Genomic DNA, 18,773 nt, shown 5'->3' on the forward strand with positions numbered 1-18,773 from the left:
AAAAAGGAAACAAAGGCAGAAATCAGTAAGTTTAAAGCAGGAAAACAATAAGAAAATAATGAAATGAAAAGCTGACTCTAAAAAAAAAAAAAACGATAAAATTGATAAATCTCTTGTAAGATTGATAAAGGTAGAAGACAGAAGTCATCAATATCATGAATGAAACAGAGAATTTCACTACAGATCCTGCAGCCATTGAAGGGAGAATAAAGGAATGAACAATTTTATTCTCTTAAATTCAACAACTTAAAAGAAAAAGAGTAATTCTTCGAAAAGTACAAAATGCAGCAAAGTCAAAATAAACAATTAGAGTAATCCTAGAACTATTAAAGAAATTGACTTCATAATTAAGAGTACAGAAAAAGAAATGTCTAGGCCCAGATGGTTTTATAGAAGAATTCTATCAGATATTTAAAAAAATTATTTTCCACAATCTCTTCTGGAAAACTGAAGAGAAAGGAACACTTCTTAACTCAGTTTATAATGCTTATTATTGCTCTTTTGTCAAATTCAGACATAGTACAAAAAAAAGAAAAATATAGACCAATTTATTTCTCTTAAAATTATCCACAAAAATCCTCAGCAAAATATTAGAAAGTCAACTCAAGAATTTGTAAAAACAATGATGCATCATGTCCAAATGAAACTTATTTGAGGTAAACAGTTTTAAAACTTGAAAACTAGTCAATGTAGCCCATCATACCAACAGGATAAAAAAAAAGAAACAAAAATTATGTGATCGTATGCACAGTGATGAATAAAAAGCATTTTTAAAAAATCCAGAACTTTTCATGATAAAATTTCTCAGTAAACTAGGAATAGAGGAGCAGTTCTCAATGAAGAGTATCCTTTTCTCCAAGATTGGGAATAAAGCAAGGGTGTCCACAGTCACCATGGTTGTAGAACATAGAATTAGAAGTTCTACCTAGCACAATAAGGAAAGAAAAAGAAATAAAAGACATACACATTGAAAATGGGGGAAAAAAAACTGTTTCTGTTTGTAGATGACATTAATGTTTAAGTAGAAAATCACAAGCAACTTACAAAAACAAAACAAAAATCTTTTAGAACTAGTTTAGTGGGTTCAGTAAGACAGCAGGACAAAGATCAACACACAGGATCGATCATATTACTATAGACCAAGAACAGATATGTGAAAATCAAACTTTAAGAGATAATGCCATTTACCATCGCTCCAAAGAAAATGATACAAATGTAGATATAAATATAATAAAATACGTATACAAAACATGTGCTAAAAGTTACAAAATTTTGAAAAAGAAATTTTAAAAGACCTAAGTAAATGGGAAAGAATATTGTGTTCATGAATTGGGAGACTAGACATTTTAAAGATGTCAAATTCTATCCAGAATGCAAATCTTATCAAAATTCTAGCAAAGTTTGTTATGGACAGAGAGAAGTTTATTCTAAAAGCTATACGGAAATACAGAGAACCTAGAATACCTAAAACAATTTTGAAAGACAAAAAGGGGGTGAAAGGAAGTTCTCTACCCAACATTGACTTCCTATGTAGCTATAGTAATTAAGACAGTGTGGTGTTGGCAGAAAAATGGACACAGTGGAAAAAATGGAAACCCAGAAATAAACCCACACAAGCACACAGTATCAAAAACTAAGTGATAAATTCTTAGACTTAACACCAATAAAATGATGCATAAAAGAAAATTGAAAAGTTGTACCTCACCAAAATTAAAAACCTTAACTCTGTGAAAGATCTGTGAAAAGGATGCAAAATCAAGCTACAAACTAGAGGAAAACATTTGCAAATCATATATCCAACAAAGGACTAGTATACAGAATATACTAAAAGAAAAAAAAAAAAAAGCTCAAAACTCAATGGTAAAAAGCTAAATAATCCAATTAGAAAATGGGCAAAAGATATGAACAGATATAGAAAGGGACAACAGAGGATGAGATGGTTGGATGGCATCACAGACTCAATGGACATGAGTTTGAGCGAGCTCCCAGAGATGGTGAAGAACAGGGAAGCCTGGCGTGCTGCAGTCCGTGGGGTCGCAAAGAGTCAGACACAACTGAGTGACTGAACAACAACAAGAATCACTGAAGAGGATACAAATGGCAAATAAACACATAAAAAGATGTTCAATATCAATGGCTCTGACAGAAATGCAAATTAAAACCACAGTGAGATATTACCACACCTATCAAAGTGGCTAAAATAATTGGCAACATCAAATGCTGATGTGGATGGTACAGCTTAGTCTGACATTGCTGATGGGAACATAAAATGGTTCGACCTCTCTGGAAAACGGGCAATTTCCTTAAAAAATTAAATGTGTGACTATTATATGACACATCTACATATCTATCCTAGAAGAAAATGAAGACTTAAGTTCACATATACACACTCACAAAACCTGTACGCAAATGTTTTCAACAAGTGAATGGCTAAACAAATTTCATACCATGGAATATGGTCTCAGCAATAAAGTCTCACATACAGAGAGAGAAATGAAATCTGAATAAGGTTAATGAATTATATCAATGTTGATTTCTTGATTGTGATACTGCACTACAGTCATGAAAGATGGTACCACTGGGACAAACTGGAACAATAATGTATAGAATCTCTTACTCTTTCTTGTAACTGCATATCAACCTACATATCTCAAATTAATAAGTTTTTAAAAACTACAAGGAAGTTTTATTTTCTCATCTAAATGGGCAATCCTCAATTGAAGAGATGGTGGGAAAATAGATGTTTGTTTGCATTACAAAATTGTACAAAGTCTGTGAAGAGAAATTTGGCAATATTTATCAGTATTTTAAAGTATCTTCTCTGTGATCCAGTAGTCTTACTTCTGTGAATTTTTCCTACAGACATAACTGCATGCATGTAAAATATCAGGTACAGAAAATTATGCATCAGGGCATTGTAGGTAATAACACAAGAATAGAAACTCACAAATTCTATCAATAGGAACCATTAAATAAACTATGATAAGCTATGATTCATTCACTGGAAAACTATACAACTGTAAACACATGTTCATGGAATGAGGAAACAGCACATGAGAATCAAAGATCTCCAGTACATATTTATCATACTCCAAGCTGCTATAATAGAATACCATAGACTGATGGTTTAAACAACAGAAATTGATTTCTCACAGTTCTGGAAATTGGAGATCAGGACACCAGCACGATCACGTTCCAGCAAGAACCCTCTTCCTGTATTGTAAATGGCAGTCATTTTGCTGTGTCCTCACATGGTGCAGACAAACAGAAAGGAAACTAGCTCTGTGTTTCTTCTTATATTGGCCCTAATCCCATCATGTGGGTTCCACTCTCATGACTTTATTAACTTCCAGAGGCCTTATCTCCAAATACTATCACACTGGAAATCAGGGTTCAGCATACAAATTTGGGAAGGATACAAACATTCAATCCATGGCAATATTGTTAAGTGAACAAAATAAAAGCAAGATTCAAACTAACATGGGCAGTCAGCTGTCTTCTGTGTGATAAAGTACTCATTTGTATTTACATATGTTAAAACTAAGAAGATAAATCAGAAACTAAAGTCACTGCCTGTCAGAGGGCAGAGAGGAATGAGATGGACAGGAAGTAAGAATTCTGGATGATGCTTTTTTATATCATTTTATTTTTGAAATATGGGAGTGCATTATCTACATATAAAAAACTAATTGCAAGGAAAAGTATTGCTTCTGGATTGCCTTATACTTACCCCTCTGAGCAGCTGAATTCTATAGTTGAACCAAAAAGAAAATCTGTCTTAACTTCCACTTTCCCATTGGGTAAGTCTCCTAGGTTTCTGCATTGCTTCTCTAGGAGGAAAATGAAATTAGTGACTGATTACAATTACTGAACAGCAGTAATTGGGGGGAAAAGTCTGATTGATCAGCTTTAACTGCTACTTCCACATAAACACAGAAAAGTTTTTCAAAACTTATTTCTAACCTTGACTTACTGAACTTTATATTTTGAGGAAAAATAAAAGTAAACATTCATCCCATTTTCTTGAATATTTAAAAAATTTTAAAAAGAAGAAAAAAATATGCTTAGATTTGGTGGCTCAGTTAGATCATTGTGATAATAAAGAATGAACAAGTTATCCATGTAAAGTATGTTCTAAAAATATCTGTCCTTGGTCACAGGGAAACAGAAGAAAGGAAAAGATTCTTTATTTTTACTATTAGCAAAATATCTGTGTATATTTCCAACTGACTGGCTCCAAATACCGGCTCCAATTACTTTAGGTAATGTTAATTTTGAAGACTACTTTCATCAAAGTAGTCTTTGAATTAAAGAATTTATTAAGTTCCTAAGAGAACTTTCCCCCCAAAAAACAAAAGTACAGTAGTCATGTACAGATGGGAGAGTTGGACTCGAAAGAAAGCTGAGCGCCGAAGAATTGATGCTTTTGAACTGTGGTGTTGGAGAAGACTCTTGAGAGTCCCTTGGACTGCAAGGAGATCCAACCAGTCCATCCTAAAGGAGATCAGTCTTGGGTGTTCATTGGAAGGACTAATGTTGAAGCTGAAACTCCAATACTTTGGCCACCTGATGCGAAGAACTGACTCATTGGAAAAGACCTTGATGCTGGGAAAGATTGAAGGCAGAGAACTAGATGGTTGGATGGTATCACCGACTTGATAGACATGAGTTTGAGCAAGCTCTGAGCATTGGTGATGGACAGGGAAGCCTGGGGTTCTGCAGTCCATGGGGTCGCAAAGAGTTGGACAGAACTGAGCGACTGAACTGACAGATGAGAAAAATAAACTTGGATACCTACTAGCACAAAAAACACGGTAGTCCCATGAGCCTCTATCATTACAAGTAACTGAACTTGAACTGATTCTGCTATAACCAGGAAGGCAGGTGTACTTCAGTGTAGTTCCAGTTTTGAAATCTTTGTTATTTAACTTGTTATTTGGAGAAGCAAACTGTAAATCAGGTGGAGGACCACAATCTCCTGAATACCAAAACGACAAGGAGAATCAAGTTATAGACTAGGACATAGCACCTCAATTATTCAGTAATAGGACTTTTAGAGCAGAGATCATGCTCCTCTTTATCATGACTCCTATTACCCTGCTGTTCAGTGAACACAGTAGACAATCCATAATGCATGTTTGTTGTTTGATAACAATGACAATAATAATGGGAAAAGGTAGAAAAAATTCATCCTTCCTCTCCTGTATATGTGATAATTTGTCAGAAAATGGATGAGCAGACCTGAATTTCATCATTTTATTAGATTCCCCAATCTACATATTCAAAACACTGGCATTTATACCTTGCCATGTAATCCTATCTTCTTGCCTGAGAAATAATATATATTTTAGCAATAATAGCATTATATAAGATTAGTTGGCTCTGGAGTCAGAAATGAGGAGACATTTCCTTAATGTCCTTTTGGACCTTTGGGATTTTGTTTTTTCTTTTTTTCCCTCTACTAGCTCTTTTTTAAACTTGTTTTTTAATTGGAGGAAAATTGTTCACAATGTTGTGTTAGTTTCTGCCATACAACAGTGCAAATCAGCCATAGTTACACATGTATCCCCTCCCCCCACCCCATGCCTCTAGGTCACCACAGATCACCAGGCTTGGCTCCTTGTGTTATGTAGCAACTTCTCACCAGCTATCCATTTTACATATGATTTTGAATAGACTATGTATTTGAAAATAAAATGTTTTTCAAAAAGCATCACAAGGTAGAGATTCATTAAATCCTTAAAAAATGAAGCCTTAATTCTACCCGCCTTGGAATAATTAAATAAAGGGATGTGAGCCCCAGCATAATTACACCCATTTCACTAATTTCTGAAGAACCACACAGGCAATGAAAGCTCTTCATGGTCAGGTGGCAGATAATATGTGTTTATTCCAAATCATGATTTGCTTTGAGGTTAGATCATTTGAAGAGTCCCTGGAGAGAAAGCTCTAAAAAGGAGTATTAAAAGTGACCATAAGAAACCTTTAGTGCTGGGGGAAGGTAGGGGTTTATAATAAATTTCCCTAAATTGCAAGTGGTCAAATACATTCCACAGTGTTAAAGATGGGTATCTTTTAGACAACTCTTAAAATAGGATGTACTGATGAACTCAGTTGTCTGGTGACAATCTGATCTCATTTTCCCATTACTCACCAAGAACAGAAGCCAACAGACCAGCGACCAAGGTCATTTGTAACAGAGTTGGATCCGAGACTTTCCACATCCCAGAGAAGGGCCTGGCTGCCATTTTCCTTTTTGTATCAAGGGCCCCATGTGGAACTCTTGGAGGATGCATGATCTGATATTTCTTCAATATCTTTCTGTTGGAAGAACTCATCCTAATAAATAGTTATTGAATTTCCCCTTGTAAAGGGCTATAAAAAATCTCATGGGGACTATCCCTTCAAGGAGATTACAATTGAGTATAGAAGATAAAACATTAAGCACAAATATTTGCAATAAAAGATAGCATATATCTGTTTCAGGAGCATGCTAAGGAGGATAGTTAATTCCAGGTAAAGAAACGGGAATGGGCTTTATGGACATGGCTGCATCTGAGGTGACAGTTACTGCTATGAAATTGGAAGCATTGGATGCAAGACATTTATGTCAAAAATGAAGATGTAGAAAAACATGACAGTGAGGTATAGAAGATAAAGTTTCTTTCTGGGCAACAGGAATTAGGGCTTCCATTTTTTTGGCAAGTAAGGAATGTGTGATAGAGACAAAATGGTGAAAGACAGGACTAATTAGAACTGGGATTTATTGAGTTTTCAGTGCCAAGATTAGGAGTTTGGATAGGAAATGGACAGCCACTGATTTTTTTAAGTGACATGATTACTGTGCTTTTGGGATTACTATGACAGCTGTGAACAAGATAGATTGAAAGAGGCAGAGAGAGGAGACAGGGAGATCAAGAAAATTATTGCAGTTGGCCAGATAACCAATGGAGATGCTCTGAACAAGGAAATGGCACAGGAATTAGGGAAGTGGAAGCAAATGAAAGAAAAGTGAGAAATGATGAGATAGAGGAAAGGAGTTATACCTATTGATCTATCTGTTATTTACCAACTTATATATCTATCTATAGCTATGTAAGTTTCTTATGGCAGCTATCAACAAGAACAGTAATCCTTTGGGTCAATTCAAAATTTTCAAAGCATCGGTTTTGCCACCAAAAAGAAAGGAAAAAGCGAGAGGGGGAAAGAGAGGAGAAGGGGAGGAAGGAAGGAAGGAGGAAAGGGGAAAGGCATTACTGGTGTTTTTCTTGGTTCTGGTCATTCACTAATCAGAGACCTCTTTAATGGCTGGCCTTATTGGGCCATTTTTACCCTGTAATTGGGGGATAAAACCTCACATACCCTTAGTTTACTTAAGAAATAGTCCTTATATCTAAAGTGACATATAAAATTGTTGTTGTTTAATCACTTAGTCATGTCCAACTCTTTGCGATCACATGGACTGTAGCCTGCCAGGCTCCTCTGTCAGTGGCATTTCCCAGGCAAGAATACTGCAGTGGGTTACTATTTCCTTCTCCAGAGGATCTTCCCAACCCAGGGATTGAACCTGTATCTCCTGCTTGTTTATCACTCTTTACCACTGAGTCACCTGGGCAGCCTGATATATGAAATTAACTTTCAGTAAAATACAAAATTTCACTTTTTACTCTAAAACCTGACATAGATTGAGATGGTTTCGTATTACCATTAACCCTTAATTATACTAATTGTCAGCAGATGCCCACTTAAGTCAAAGCAGTTTTCTCACTATTTTTCCCAAAGCTGTCATTGTGTTCCTTGCTACGGGGGAAGCTCATGGTACCTCTCACATTGTACGCAGCAGCTTAACTCTCTTTTTTTTCCCCAAATGTATACACAGTTTGTTATGTGATAAAGGCAGCATTTCAAATAAGGGTAGAAAGATGAATTTTCACAATGAATAGTGTTCAACATTCAGAAAACTAAGATCATGGCATCCGGTCCCATCACTTCATGGCAGATAGATGGACAAACAGTGGAAACAGTGGCTGACTTTATTTTTCTGGGCTCCAATATCACTGCAGATGTTGATTGCAGTAATGAAATTAAAAGACGCTTACTCCTTGGAAGGAAAGCTATGACCAACCTAGAGAGCATACTAAAAAGCAGAGACATTACTTTGCCAACAAAGATCCGTCTAGTCAAGGCGATGGTTTTTCCAGTGATCATGTATGGATGTGAGGGTTGGACTATAAAAAAAGCTGAGCGCCGAAGAATTGATGCTTTTGAACTGTGGTGTTGGAGAAGACTCTTGAGAGTCCCTTGGACTGCAAGGAGATCTAACCTGTCCATCCTAAAGCAGATCAGTCCTGGGTGTTCATTGGAAGGACTGATGTTGAAGCTGAAACTCCAATACTTTGGCCACCTGATGTGAAGAGCTGACTCATTTGAAAAGACCCTGATTGAGGGCAGGAGGAGAAGGAGATGACAGAGGATGAGATGGCTGGATGGCATCACTGACTCAATGGACATGGGTTTGGGTAAACTCCGGGAGTTGGTGATGGACAGGGAGGCCTGGTGTGCTGTGTTTCATGGGATCGCAAAGAGTTGGACACAACTGAGGGACTGAAATGAACTGAACTGAACTGGGAAAAATAGCTGGATTTCTACCTCACAGTATTTCAAACAAATTTCAAATGCACATGAAAAATGAAACTATCTGAGATAGTTGTTCCTAAGAAAACTGCCTAGTCTTTCAAAAATATACTAGGAAAAAAATGTCATGAGATCCTGAATCCGTAAAAGAAAAGATTGCTGCTACATATTATTTCCTCCCTCTTTTTTAACATTTTGTTTAGGTGTATTTTGTATGCAATAAACCTATGTATGGACGTGCCATCTAGTAGTTTAACCCATGTGGCACCTGTGAAACCACTGCTACAGTGAAGAGAGTTCACCTTCATCAACCTCAGTCATGCCCCTCATCATCCAGCCCTCCAGCCTCTTCCAATTCCCTCCGCACCCTTCACCAGCAAGCTCTGGTCTGCTGTCTGTTGCTGAAAGATAGCTTGCATTTTCTAGAAAGTTGTGTGACCAGAAACATACAGGTATACTCTTGTTTGTCTGGTTTCTCGCTCTCATAGAATTATTATGAGATACATCCATATTGTTGTGTGTATTGGTGTTATATTGGTTGGTTTCTTTGTATTCCTGAATAATACTATATGACTGCATCAGAATGTGCTTATCCATTCATCCATCAACAGGCATTTGGGTCTTTTTCCATGTGGGGCTAGAAACTAGGGCTACTGTGCACATGGTGTGCAAGTCATTGTGAGGACAGGTGTTTGCAGTTCTTCTAGAGGATGCCTAGGAATGGAATGGCTAGGTCATGTGGTAAGTTGTTTGACTTCTGGAGGGAACTGCCCAAGTGTTCTCCATGACAGCTGTACCATGCTACATTCCCACCAGCAGCTTGGGGGGTTCCAATTTCTCTGCATCCTCACCAGGACCTGTCACTGTTGGTCTATCTGATGACAATCATCCTCATGGATGTGCAGTGGGACCTCACTGTGGTTTTGATTTGTGTCCTCCTGTGATTAATTATGCTGTACATCTTTTCATGTGCTCGTTGGCCATCTGTGTCTCTTCCTTGGTGAAATATCTATTCACATGCTTTGCTCATTTTTAAGATTTTTAATTGGAGGATAATTGCTTTGCAATGTTGTGTTGGTTTCTGCCATACAACAACATGAATCAGCCATAAGTATACATATGGCCCCTCCCTCTTGAACACCCCATCCCATTCATCTAGGTTGTCACAGAGCACCAGGTTGAGCTCCCAGTGATATAGAGCAACTTTCTACTAGCTATCTGTTTTAGCAGCAGCTTAGCTCCTTGATTGAGTGAAGACTCAAGTCACATTCTTAACTTTCTAAATCTTGCAATCACACCACCCCTTCAAACATATCTCCTGCATGTGTACCCAAACCCCCTGCCTCGTTCCACATGCCCTATTCATGACTTCAATTCTGTCAAAAATTCAATCAACATAATAGCAAATTTGCTTATAACAAGTAATGTTGAGTGTATATGGAATGAGTCAGCATGTTCTGAAAGTGTGCAGAAATAGAAATCTAAGTCTCTGAGGCATTCACACCACCCCACTTCTGCAACACAGGGTCACCATCTGTTTGCTTGAGACTGAGAGACTTTTAGGATGAGAGGCTTTCAGTACTAAAACTGGGACAGTCCCAGGACAGGCGGGACCACTGACCACCTTTGTCCAGTTCCCCATCTGGGCTGTCTCCTTACCACCTTCCTCTAAGGCAGAGGGAGCTGTCACAAAGACAATTTGTACATGATGAAAACCAAACAACTCGAAGCTCACGGAAGTATTCAAAAGCATTAAAATCTTCCCAAGGAAAAAGAAAAAACTGTAGTTTGTCAGTAAGCCAGTAATTTGCTAGCTATAGTAAACTGGTCATTTAATGAAAGCAATAAAAAAAATCTTAAAATACTAAAATGCTAGCAAAAAAGTAAATGGCTTTAAATTTTTTTAATGACACTTTAAAGTGAAAATGTCCTCTAAATAACTCTGTATTTATACTTAAGCTTATAGGAAAAATATATGCATTGAATGCACTCATGAAAAATAATAGACTCTAACAACACTAGCTCTGTCACGTGATCAGAGCATTAGACAGTCTTGAAATGATATTAAAAAGTATATTCTCATGACTATCTTCAATAAAAACATATTTGTATTCTTGAATATATTCTGCAATTTTCAAACACTTTTCTACTGTCTTACTAGTTCACATCTTACCTGTCTACATCATCTGCTCTCTCACCCTTTCCTCCATTAAATCCCACTCATTTTCCAGACACATTTCAAACACTGATCCTATCCGAAATTCCGGCTTCCATATTCCAGTTACAACTTAGTGCTCACAATTCTATTTTAATTCTGACTTGGATTACAGCTAAAGTCAAAAGTCTGTCTTTCTGCTAAACCATAAACTCCCTGAAGTGAGAGAGTGGGTTTTCATTTCTCACCGCCTTGCACAGAAAAGGTGCTGAACAAATAATTTCTAAATTTAATTTCAAAAGTATACAGTGACAAAATATCCTTTAAAGAGGAAACAGTGCTTCATGTCCATTTCTATCTGTGTGTGTGTGTATTTGTGGTCAGATTGTATTTATCTTAAAGATGTTGTTTAGTCACTAAGTTGTGTTCAACTCTTTTGCAACCCCATGGACAGATGAGATTTTCTAGGCAAGAGTGGGTTGCCATTTCCTTCTCCAGGGGCTCTTTCTGACCTGGGGATTGAACCAGCATCTCTTTATTTTAATAAGATACTATCAGGTGATTTTATTGTAGGTTCCAAGGTTCCCCTTCCCCATCTTTAACCTGAGTCAATGTCATCAACCAGTTAACAGAGAGCAATGGCATAAGACCAGTAAAAGGAGAGTGAGAGAGAGGAATAGAAAATGTTTCTCCTTTCTCTGCAGCTCACAGCCAGGTTAGGTAATGATGGCAAATGGAAAGTGATGGAAAATGATTTCCCTCCTTTTATCTCAACCTATCAAGGCCACAGCCAAAGTGCTCTGTACAGAGGAGGATGGTACAATGTGGCTGGTACCCAAGTGTGAGCTTTGGAATCAGGCCCAGGCCATGTGGGTTTTACTCCTGGTTCCATTACATGGGAAATGTGTTCCCATGGCAAGATACTCAGCTCTCTAAGCCCAAAATTCTTCTTTTATAAACAACTACACAATTATCTCAAAATTATTGAGAAAATTAAATAAGATTTTCTGTAAAGGGCTTGGCATGGTCACTGAAACATGGTAAACGTTAAGAAGAAAATGCTGGCAGTTGTTAAACCTAAGGAAGAGAGGAATAGAACTGGAATTAGCATGTGACTCTGCTGGAGGGTGAACTCCTAGAAGACAAAACATCATCACAATAATGATGTAAACTTATAACAACCGGTGGCTGCAATTCCAGGAGTCTTTAACTCAGCCCTGGTACAAAGGAAGGCATGCTGGACCTTAGCCAGAAGCCTTGATCTGGCCTTCACTATGGCTTGTGTTAACAGAGAAACCCAGTGCCATACCCAGAGCATGGGGCACCCATGGAGGTCTAGCCTGGTCTGCTTCTTCCCTCACCTTAACTGTCTTCCTGGGAGGAACTCATCAACTCCCTGACTCTGTCCATCATCCATGAATCATTCACATATCTCTGGGCCCAACTGTCTCTGGTAGGTGCAAAAACATACATGCTCCATAAGCTTTTATGGAGCGTGTATGTTAATAAAAATCTTACAAAATAAAAACCTTATTCAACCCTCTTTTATTCCACATGCAATCATTTTATAAAAAGCTTTACTGAGAAATAATTCACAAACCACAAATTTCACCTACTTCAAGCATAAAATTTGTGGCTTTTAGTACATTTACAGAGTTGTATAACCGTTACCATCTGATTTTTGAATATTTTTATCACTCCCCATTTCTATCTGCCTCCCAGGCCCTGGAGACCGCTAACTTACTTTCTGTCTCTGTGGATCTGTCTATTCTAGACTTTTCATATAAACAGAATCATATAGTATGTGGGGTTTTATGACTAGCTTCCTTCACTTAGTATAATGTTTTTAAGGTTCATTGCTATCATAACTTTAGTGCTTCATTCCTTTTTATGACTGAATAGTATTCTGCTATATATATGACTATTCCACCTTTTGTTTATCCATCCTTTAGCTCATGGACATTTGGGTTGTTTCCACTTTTGAGCTATTATGAATAATTCTGCTATGAATATTCATGTACATTTTTTGTGCATAGACACTTGTTTTCATTTTTTCTTGGGTGTATTTCCTTTTTTCTAGGACTAGAATTGCTGGTGACTCTAGGTTTAATATATTGATGAACTGCCAAATAATTTTCCAAAGTGACTGCATCATTTTACATTCCCAGCAGCAGTGAATGAGGGCTTCAGTTTCTCTGCATTATCCCTCAACACTTGCAATTGGTTGTGTTTTTTAATTTAGCCACCTTAGTATGTATGAAGTGGTACTTCACTGTGGGTTTGATTTACATTTCTCGAATGTCTAATGATGTTGAATATTTTTATGTGGTTATTATTATATGGATATCTTCTTTAAAGAAATCTCTGTTAAAAATCATTTGCTCATTTCTAATTGGGTTAATTGTCTTTCTGTTTCTAAGTTGTATGAGGTCTTTACATATTCTGGATACAAGTCACTTGTCATCCTGTGGAATTTCTATTTATTCTTGATAGTATCTTTTGAAGCACAAATGTTTTTAATTTAGATGAATTTTTAATTTGTTTTTTAATTTTATTGCTTATATACTGAAGAAACCATTGCCTAACTCAACGTGAAGATTTACTCCTATGATTTCTTCTAAGTGTTTCATAGTTTTAGTCTTTCTGCTTGTCTGAGATCCATTCTGAGTTTTTCTTTTTTTTTTTTTTTTGCTTCTGCTTATTCTAGTTACTTTACTTTCACTCTCCTTTTACTACCAGTTTAAGTCAGAACAGGATGCAGCCAAGGAGAGGAGTGGGTGAATGAATGAATTGGGAACCAAAATGCAACTATGCCATGCTCAACCAAGGTAGAAGAGAATTCCAAGACAGAAGAGAGCAATGCCAATTACAGAAGGTGAGGGAGAGAAAAGAGGTGAGGAGGACCATGATTTCTTGCTTAAAAGACTGAATAGAAGGTTACCAGTATCCACTTATAATCTACAAATCTTTGCCTTCAAAGACTGATGACAGGTGGATGAAATCTCCAAAGAGAAACCTAACACGTTTGCTGAATGTAGGCTCTGAAAACCAGACCTCTTGTGTTCTACTTTCTCACTGGACCACCCTTATCTTTTCAGCAAATTTGAGTTGCTTCCAGCTTCTTCTTCCAGAAGTGAGACATAGGCAGAAAGCCAACAAACACATGTATTTTAGAATCAGTAAAAATAGCATCTTACACTCCTGATTTACTTTACAATTTATTTCATTGGCAGGCATTATTCTCTTCCCCATCTATTAAATAATCAAGACTTCAAAAATTTTTAAATACTTTTCAAGTCCCACAAACCGTTTTCTTTCTACCACAAAACACAGGAATCCTGAAAGAATTTCTGATGAACAGACACTTGATTATTTCTCTTTGCCTTATCCTTTGAGCCTTCACTCCTCAGACAAAAACATCGGGCTCTTCCTTAAGGTAATCTGAGTGCTTAGTAAATTACTTACCTGTAGGTTTCTGAGTGAGAAACAGACTCCATAGTGTTGCCTTGATTTCTTTCTCTCAGAATGATTTACCTTTGATCTCAGATATTCTTAGCCCTCTCTACAACAGAATTTATCACAACTTCCTTGCCTTTCAAGCAAGTGCTCAGCTGAAAATCCTCTGAGTTCCAGCAATATGATTGGTGGCTGGTTGGTCAGGTAAAAATGAGCGGGTGGCATAGATAAGAAGTAACCGTTAATTGTCCCTGCAAATGATTAACTGCAGAAAAAAGTGGCAGTGGATATTTAATTTCCTCCTTCCCCTTAATCAGTCTTCAAGTTGATAACATGTCGTAATAGTTCATTGTTCCCTTTGCTTACCCTTACCCATGAGGTATAATTAGAAGGATGATTCCCATGACCTAACCAAAAAAAAACAATGTTCACTGGAAAAGAAAATGTAGAACTGGAGGCTAGGAAAGCTGGATATATGATATCTTCTTGTCCTGGGGTCTGGATTTTATTTGCTGAAAAATGAAAGCATTAAAACCTGCTACTCCTAACTCAGAGTGTTAGATGAAGAACTAGCTCCTATAATTAAGTTTAAACAACACATAAATAAAATCCACCTTAAAGCTCATCTCACCAGCAGCAATTGAGATAGTGCATGAGTGTGTGTGCTAAGTCGCTTCAGTCATGTCCAACTCTGCGACCCTATGGACTATAGCCTGCCAGGCTCCTCTGTCCATGTGTTTCTCCAGGCAAGAACACCAGAGTGGGCTGCCATGCCTTCCTCCAGGGGATCTTCCTGACCCAGGGATCCAACCTGTGTCTCTTGTGTCTCCTTCATTGGCAGGTGGATTCTTTTACCACTGAGCCACCTGGGAAGCCCATAATACATATTGTATTATCCCAATTATAAAAAGAAATAAATCAACCCCCAAGCTTGTAATTGGACTTCCCGGGTGACTCAGTGGTTAAAGGTCCATTTGCCAATGTAGGAGACGAAGGTTCGGACCCTGGGTTGGGAAGATCCCCTGGAGAAGGAAATGGCAACACACTCCAGTATTTTTACCTGGAAAATTCCATGGACAGAGGAACCTGGCAGGCTACAGTCCATGGGGTTGCAAATAGTCGGACATGACTCAAGTGACGGAGCACTCAAGCTAGTAATTAAGGCTGCACACATGTTTTGTAAAACTATAAACAACAGAAAGGAAGTGACTACTACACATCAAGAGAGTGGTGATATTTGAAAAAAAAAAGTGATAGGACAATGATGGAGGCATGAGGAAATCATGTAAGACAAAGTTGTGGCAGACAGAATTGGAGCCTTTCTGAAATAAATTGGAGATATATTTCAGAGGTGGATAGAAACCAAATAGATAAGAAATATTATGATATTGAACCAGAGTCTCTTACGTGCTGAATAGGAGCATCTATACTGTCTTAGTTTCCAAACACTCTTGAAAGATTTGGATTCGAAAGTGAGGACTTGATTAAAACCATCACATAGGTACATTGATTGTTGTCTAAGATCAAATTAGTTGCTGGTAATTAAAGCATGATACAAATGTCATCATTAAATATTTGTATCCTCAGATATTACCCATAGCAAAGGTTCTGACTGTAAGTGCCCTCTTGCTGGAGTCAGAGCCTCTCAGGGCTTTGTAATTTTAGTGTGAGGGTACTTATGCATTTGCTGATGAGATCTTTAATATTTTCTTCTCTGTAACAAAACTTCAGAAGTAAGTGTTAGAATCCCCAGTCTGTTCCTCCTGATTCTCACTCTGTGTCCCTTTGTCATTTTGTTCGCTATTTACTTTTCCGACATGCCCTCTTCATGTAGGCAATCCTTGAAGATTGCTTTTATCTATGGATTTTTTTGTGTTTGCAGTAACTCCCTTGGGAGCATTCTAAATGTCCATGAAGAATCACATATTTCAAAGGCGAAAACAAAGGGGAAAACAAAGGGGAAAAATGCTTAACTCAAGTATAATTTTTACACCACTCACACCTCAAACAGTAGAAAAGATAATAAAATAATTGAAACATATATAACAGATTAAGATTTAATGCAATGAAGAGAAAAAGACTTCTTTACAAGTAATTCCAAAAATAGAACTAGCACATAAAAATGTGACCAAAGAACAAGTAAATAAAAAAAAAAAGATATTTCACAGGTTGGGTTAACCGATGAATAGTTCATACATTCAGTTTCCTGGGAAATAGACTCAAAGGTGGAGGCTGAACACAGGTGGGTCATTCAGGAGTCCTTTCAGGAACAATGCCTTAAAGGCATGCCAGGACATGATAGAGTGGAGGGAAAAGCTGACCTGGGAAGCAGTGGCATCAGAAGTTACAGCAGATCCCCCGTGGCACTCAAAAGATGGAAGCTCAAGGTCAAGGGAGGTGAGCCTTTGAAACACTGTATCAACCTGTGAATGATTATAGGATGCCCTCAAGGAGAGATTGCAAATTTAGGTGAGGTAGTTCCCCCAAAATGTCTTATGGTGGTTAAAAATGCGGATTCTCAGGCTCTATCCCCTAAAGAAATACATCTGGTAAGGCTTTGAGGATCTGAAATATTCTTGAAATGGCCCTAGTGATTCTCATATGCAACAAATTGGGGAACCACAAATCTAACAGAGATGCTATTTATTCATTTCTCTATATATTCCATGGTCTATCTTTGTTTCAAAATAGAGCTTTAGTAGCTACTTATCTGAATATCAGTAGCTTACCTCCTTGCAAATGCATCAATCTCAACTTATGCTTTAATAGATCAACCAACTCAGTTCTTATAAAAGGCTCTACATTTGATTATTGAAAGAAGAGATTTGCAGCTGGTGATGGTGTTGTCCATGATGTTATTCAGTTTCTTATAAAGTAACCTGAGATCAGTTTTAATTTTCTATTTAATAATATCTGTTTTAGTAAGAGCAAATAAGTTCCTGTCAGGAATATGTTTAGTTTTATCAACCAACAGGAAATATATAACCACTATATTTCTCATTTTTTCCTTGATGGAAAGTTTAGATTATGAATTTAAGTTTGGGGACTTCCCTAGCAGTCCAGTGGTTAAGACTCCTCACTTTCACTGCTGGGGTCATGGGTTTAGTCCCTGCTTGGGGAACTACAATCCCACATGCTGTGTGGTGCAGTCTAACATTAAAATAAGTGAATAAACCTAAGTTTTAATAAATTTTCTGCTTTTCTTCTAGCATTTCCTTCTTTATAGGTTTAACTCTGAAGCAATCATGGAGTGTCTTGACTTCACATTTCTGTTTTAGCAACTTTAAGGTATAAATTCTCTGCCAGTTATCAATGTATTGCCCTTTGGCTCCAATTACAAACAACTGTGATAATGAACATTTCCCCTTTGCAGTGAGCATGATGCTAAGCTTTCTCAGTAGAGGGTGCATATTTGAAAAAAAAAAAGTGATAGGACTTAGTGATAGTGATAATACTTTTCATTGTAGGAAGACTATATCTCCTGCTGTTTCCTGCTGCTTCTCAGCGGGTTAGCATTGTGAGTGTAAGGTTATCTAGTATCAGTCAGCCCCAGTCCTTGCCCAGAATGCAGAATTTCATGGTAATTTTGCAGCCCTGAATTGGCCTGGTCACCAGCTTCCTATAGGTTCTCCTGACAGGGATGCTATGCCAGCCCTTTTGCCATACTAGCACTCTGTCTGCATGTCTGCACACCTGGCTGCCAGTTGCCATGTGCCTGCACCCATCTCTGTCTTGTAGGCTTGCAACTGGGTTCCCTGTCACTCTGCACACCTCTGCTGCTGGCTACCACGGGCAGCCACTGCACAAAGAATGCTCTAGTGCCCCGGGCCAGCTGCAGGCTCACAAGCTTAGTCACCAGCTGCAGCTCAGTTATGCTCTGCCTGCATTCCCAAGGGCTGGTTTCTGCAGACCAGCTCCAATTCAGGCAACTGACTGAACTTCTCTGGCATCTAGTAGGTTACAATTATGCCTTTTCCAACAAGATCTAAACCCAAACATCAGAAAAGGTCCCCCTTTGAAGTTTATCCCGCTTGAGTACTTTCTACAGCCCTAGGGAACCATATAGAGTTTTCTTATAGCTTAAAGTTTCTCTTTTATCAAAATTTAACCATTATTTATATTAAATTTTCCCCACTTAAATCACTGTGTCGTTTCTTTCTTTCCAGATTAGACCCAGATGGATAATACATGTACATTTTGGTATACACTAAAAATGGATATAATTTAAAACTTATAATACCCAAGCTTCTGTCAGGTGAGCTAGATGACATGTAAAGGTTTTAAGAAAAACAAATATTTTCGGAAATAAAAAATTTTAATTATGTTAATTCATGTAGAATATTTTGATATATTTTAAACATAGGAAGGAGAACTCATAAAACTTTAAATCTGCAAATAGGCTCATTATCATACCAGAAAATTGATTATTTGCCTAAAATTGGTGAAAGAAAGGACTAGGAAGATTAATTACTGAATTCAGATGAATTTTAGAAAATAATATGCCCCTCTTTTGCTCCCCATGAGTACA

At 37.5% G+C, this 18,773-nt stretch overlaps 1 protein-coding gene across 1 annotated transcript in view; it reads right to left on the reverse strand.

The window, feature by feature from the left end:
* The window catches only part of LOC145504370 (C4b-binding protein alpha chain-like), a 43,620-nt gene extending 37,324 nt beyond the window's left edge, over window positions 1-6,296 (reverse strand). The window contains exons 1-3 of the mRNA XM_081484957.1: window positions 6,155-6,296; window positions 4,799-4,978; window positions 3,731-3,830 (exon numbers count right to left, since the gene is read on the reverse strand). Coding sequence (XP_081341083.1) covers window positions 3,731-3,830; window positions 4,799-4,978; window positions 6,155-6,296 — 422 coding nt within the window. The remainder of the gene's footprint in view (window positions 1-3,730; window positions 3,831-4,798; window positions 4,979-6,154) is intronic.
* Window positions 6,297-18,773: the final 12,477 nt, after the last annotated feature.

Source organism: Giraffa tippelskirchi, chromosome 5, assembly GCF_054371585.1.
Source record: "Giraffa tippelskirchi isolate mGirTip1 chromosome 5, T2T-mGirTip1v1.2.pri, whole genome shotgun sequence".
NCBI lineage: Eukaryota > Metazoa > Chordata > Mammalia > Artiodactyla > Giraffidae > Giraffa > Giraffa tippelskirchi.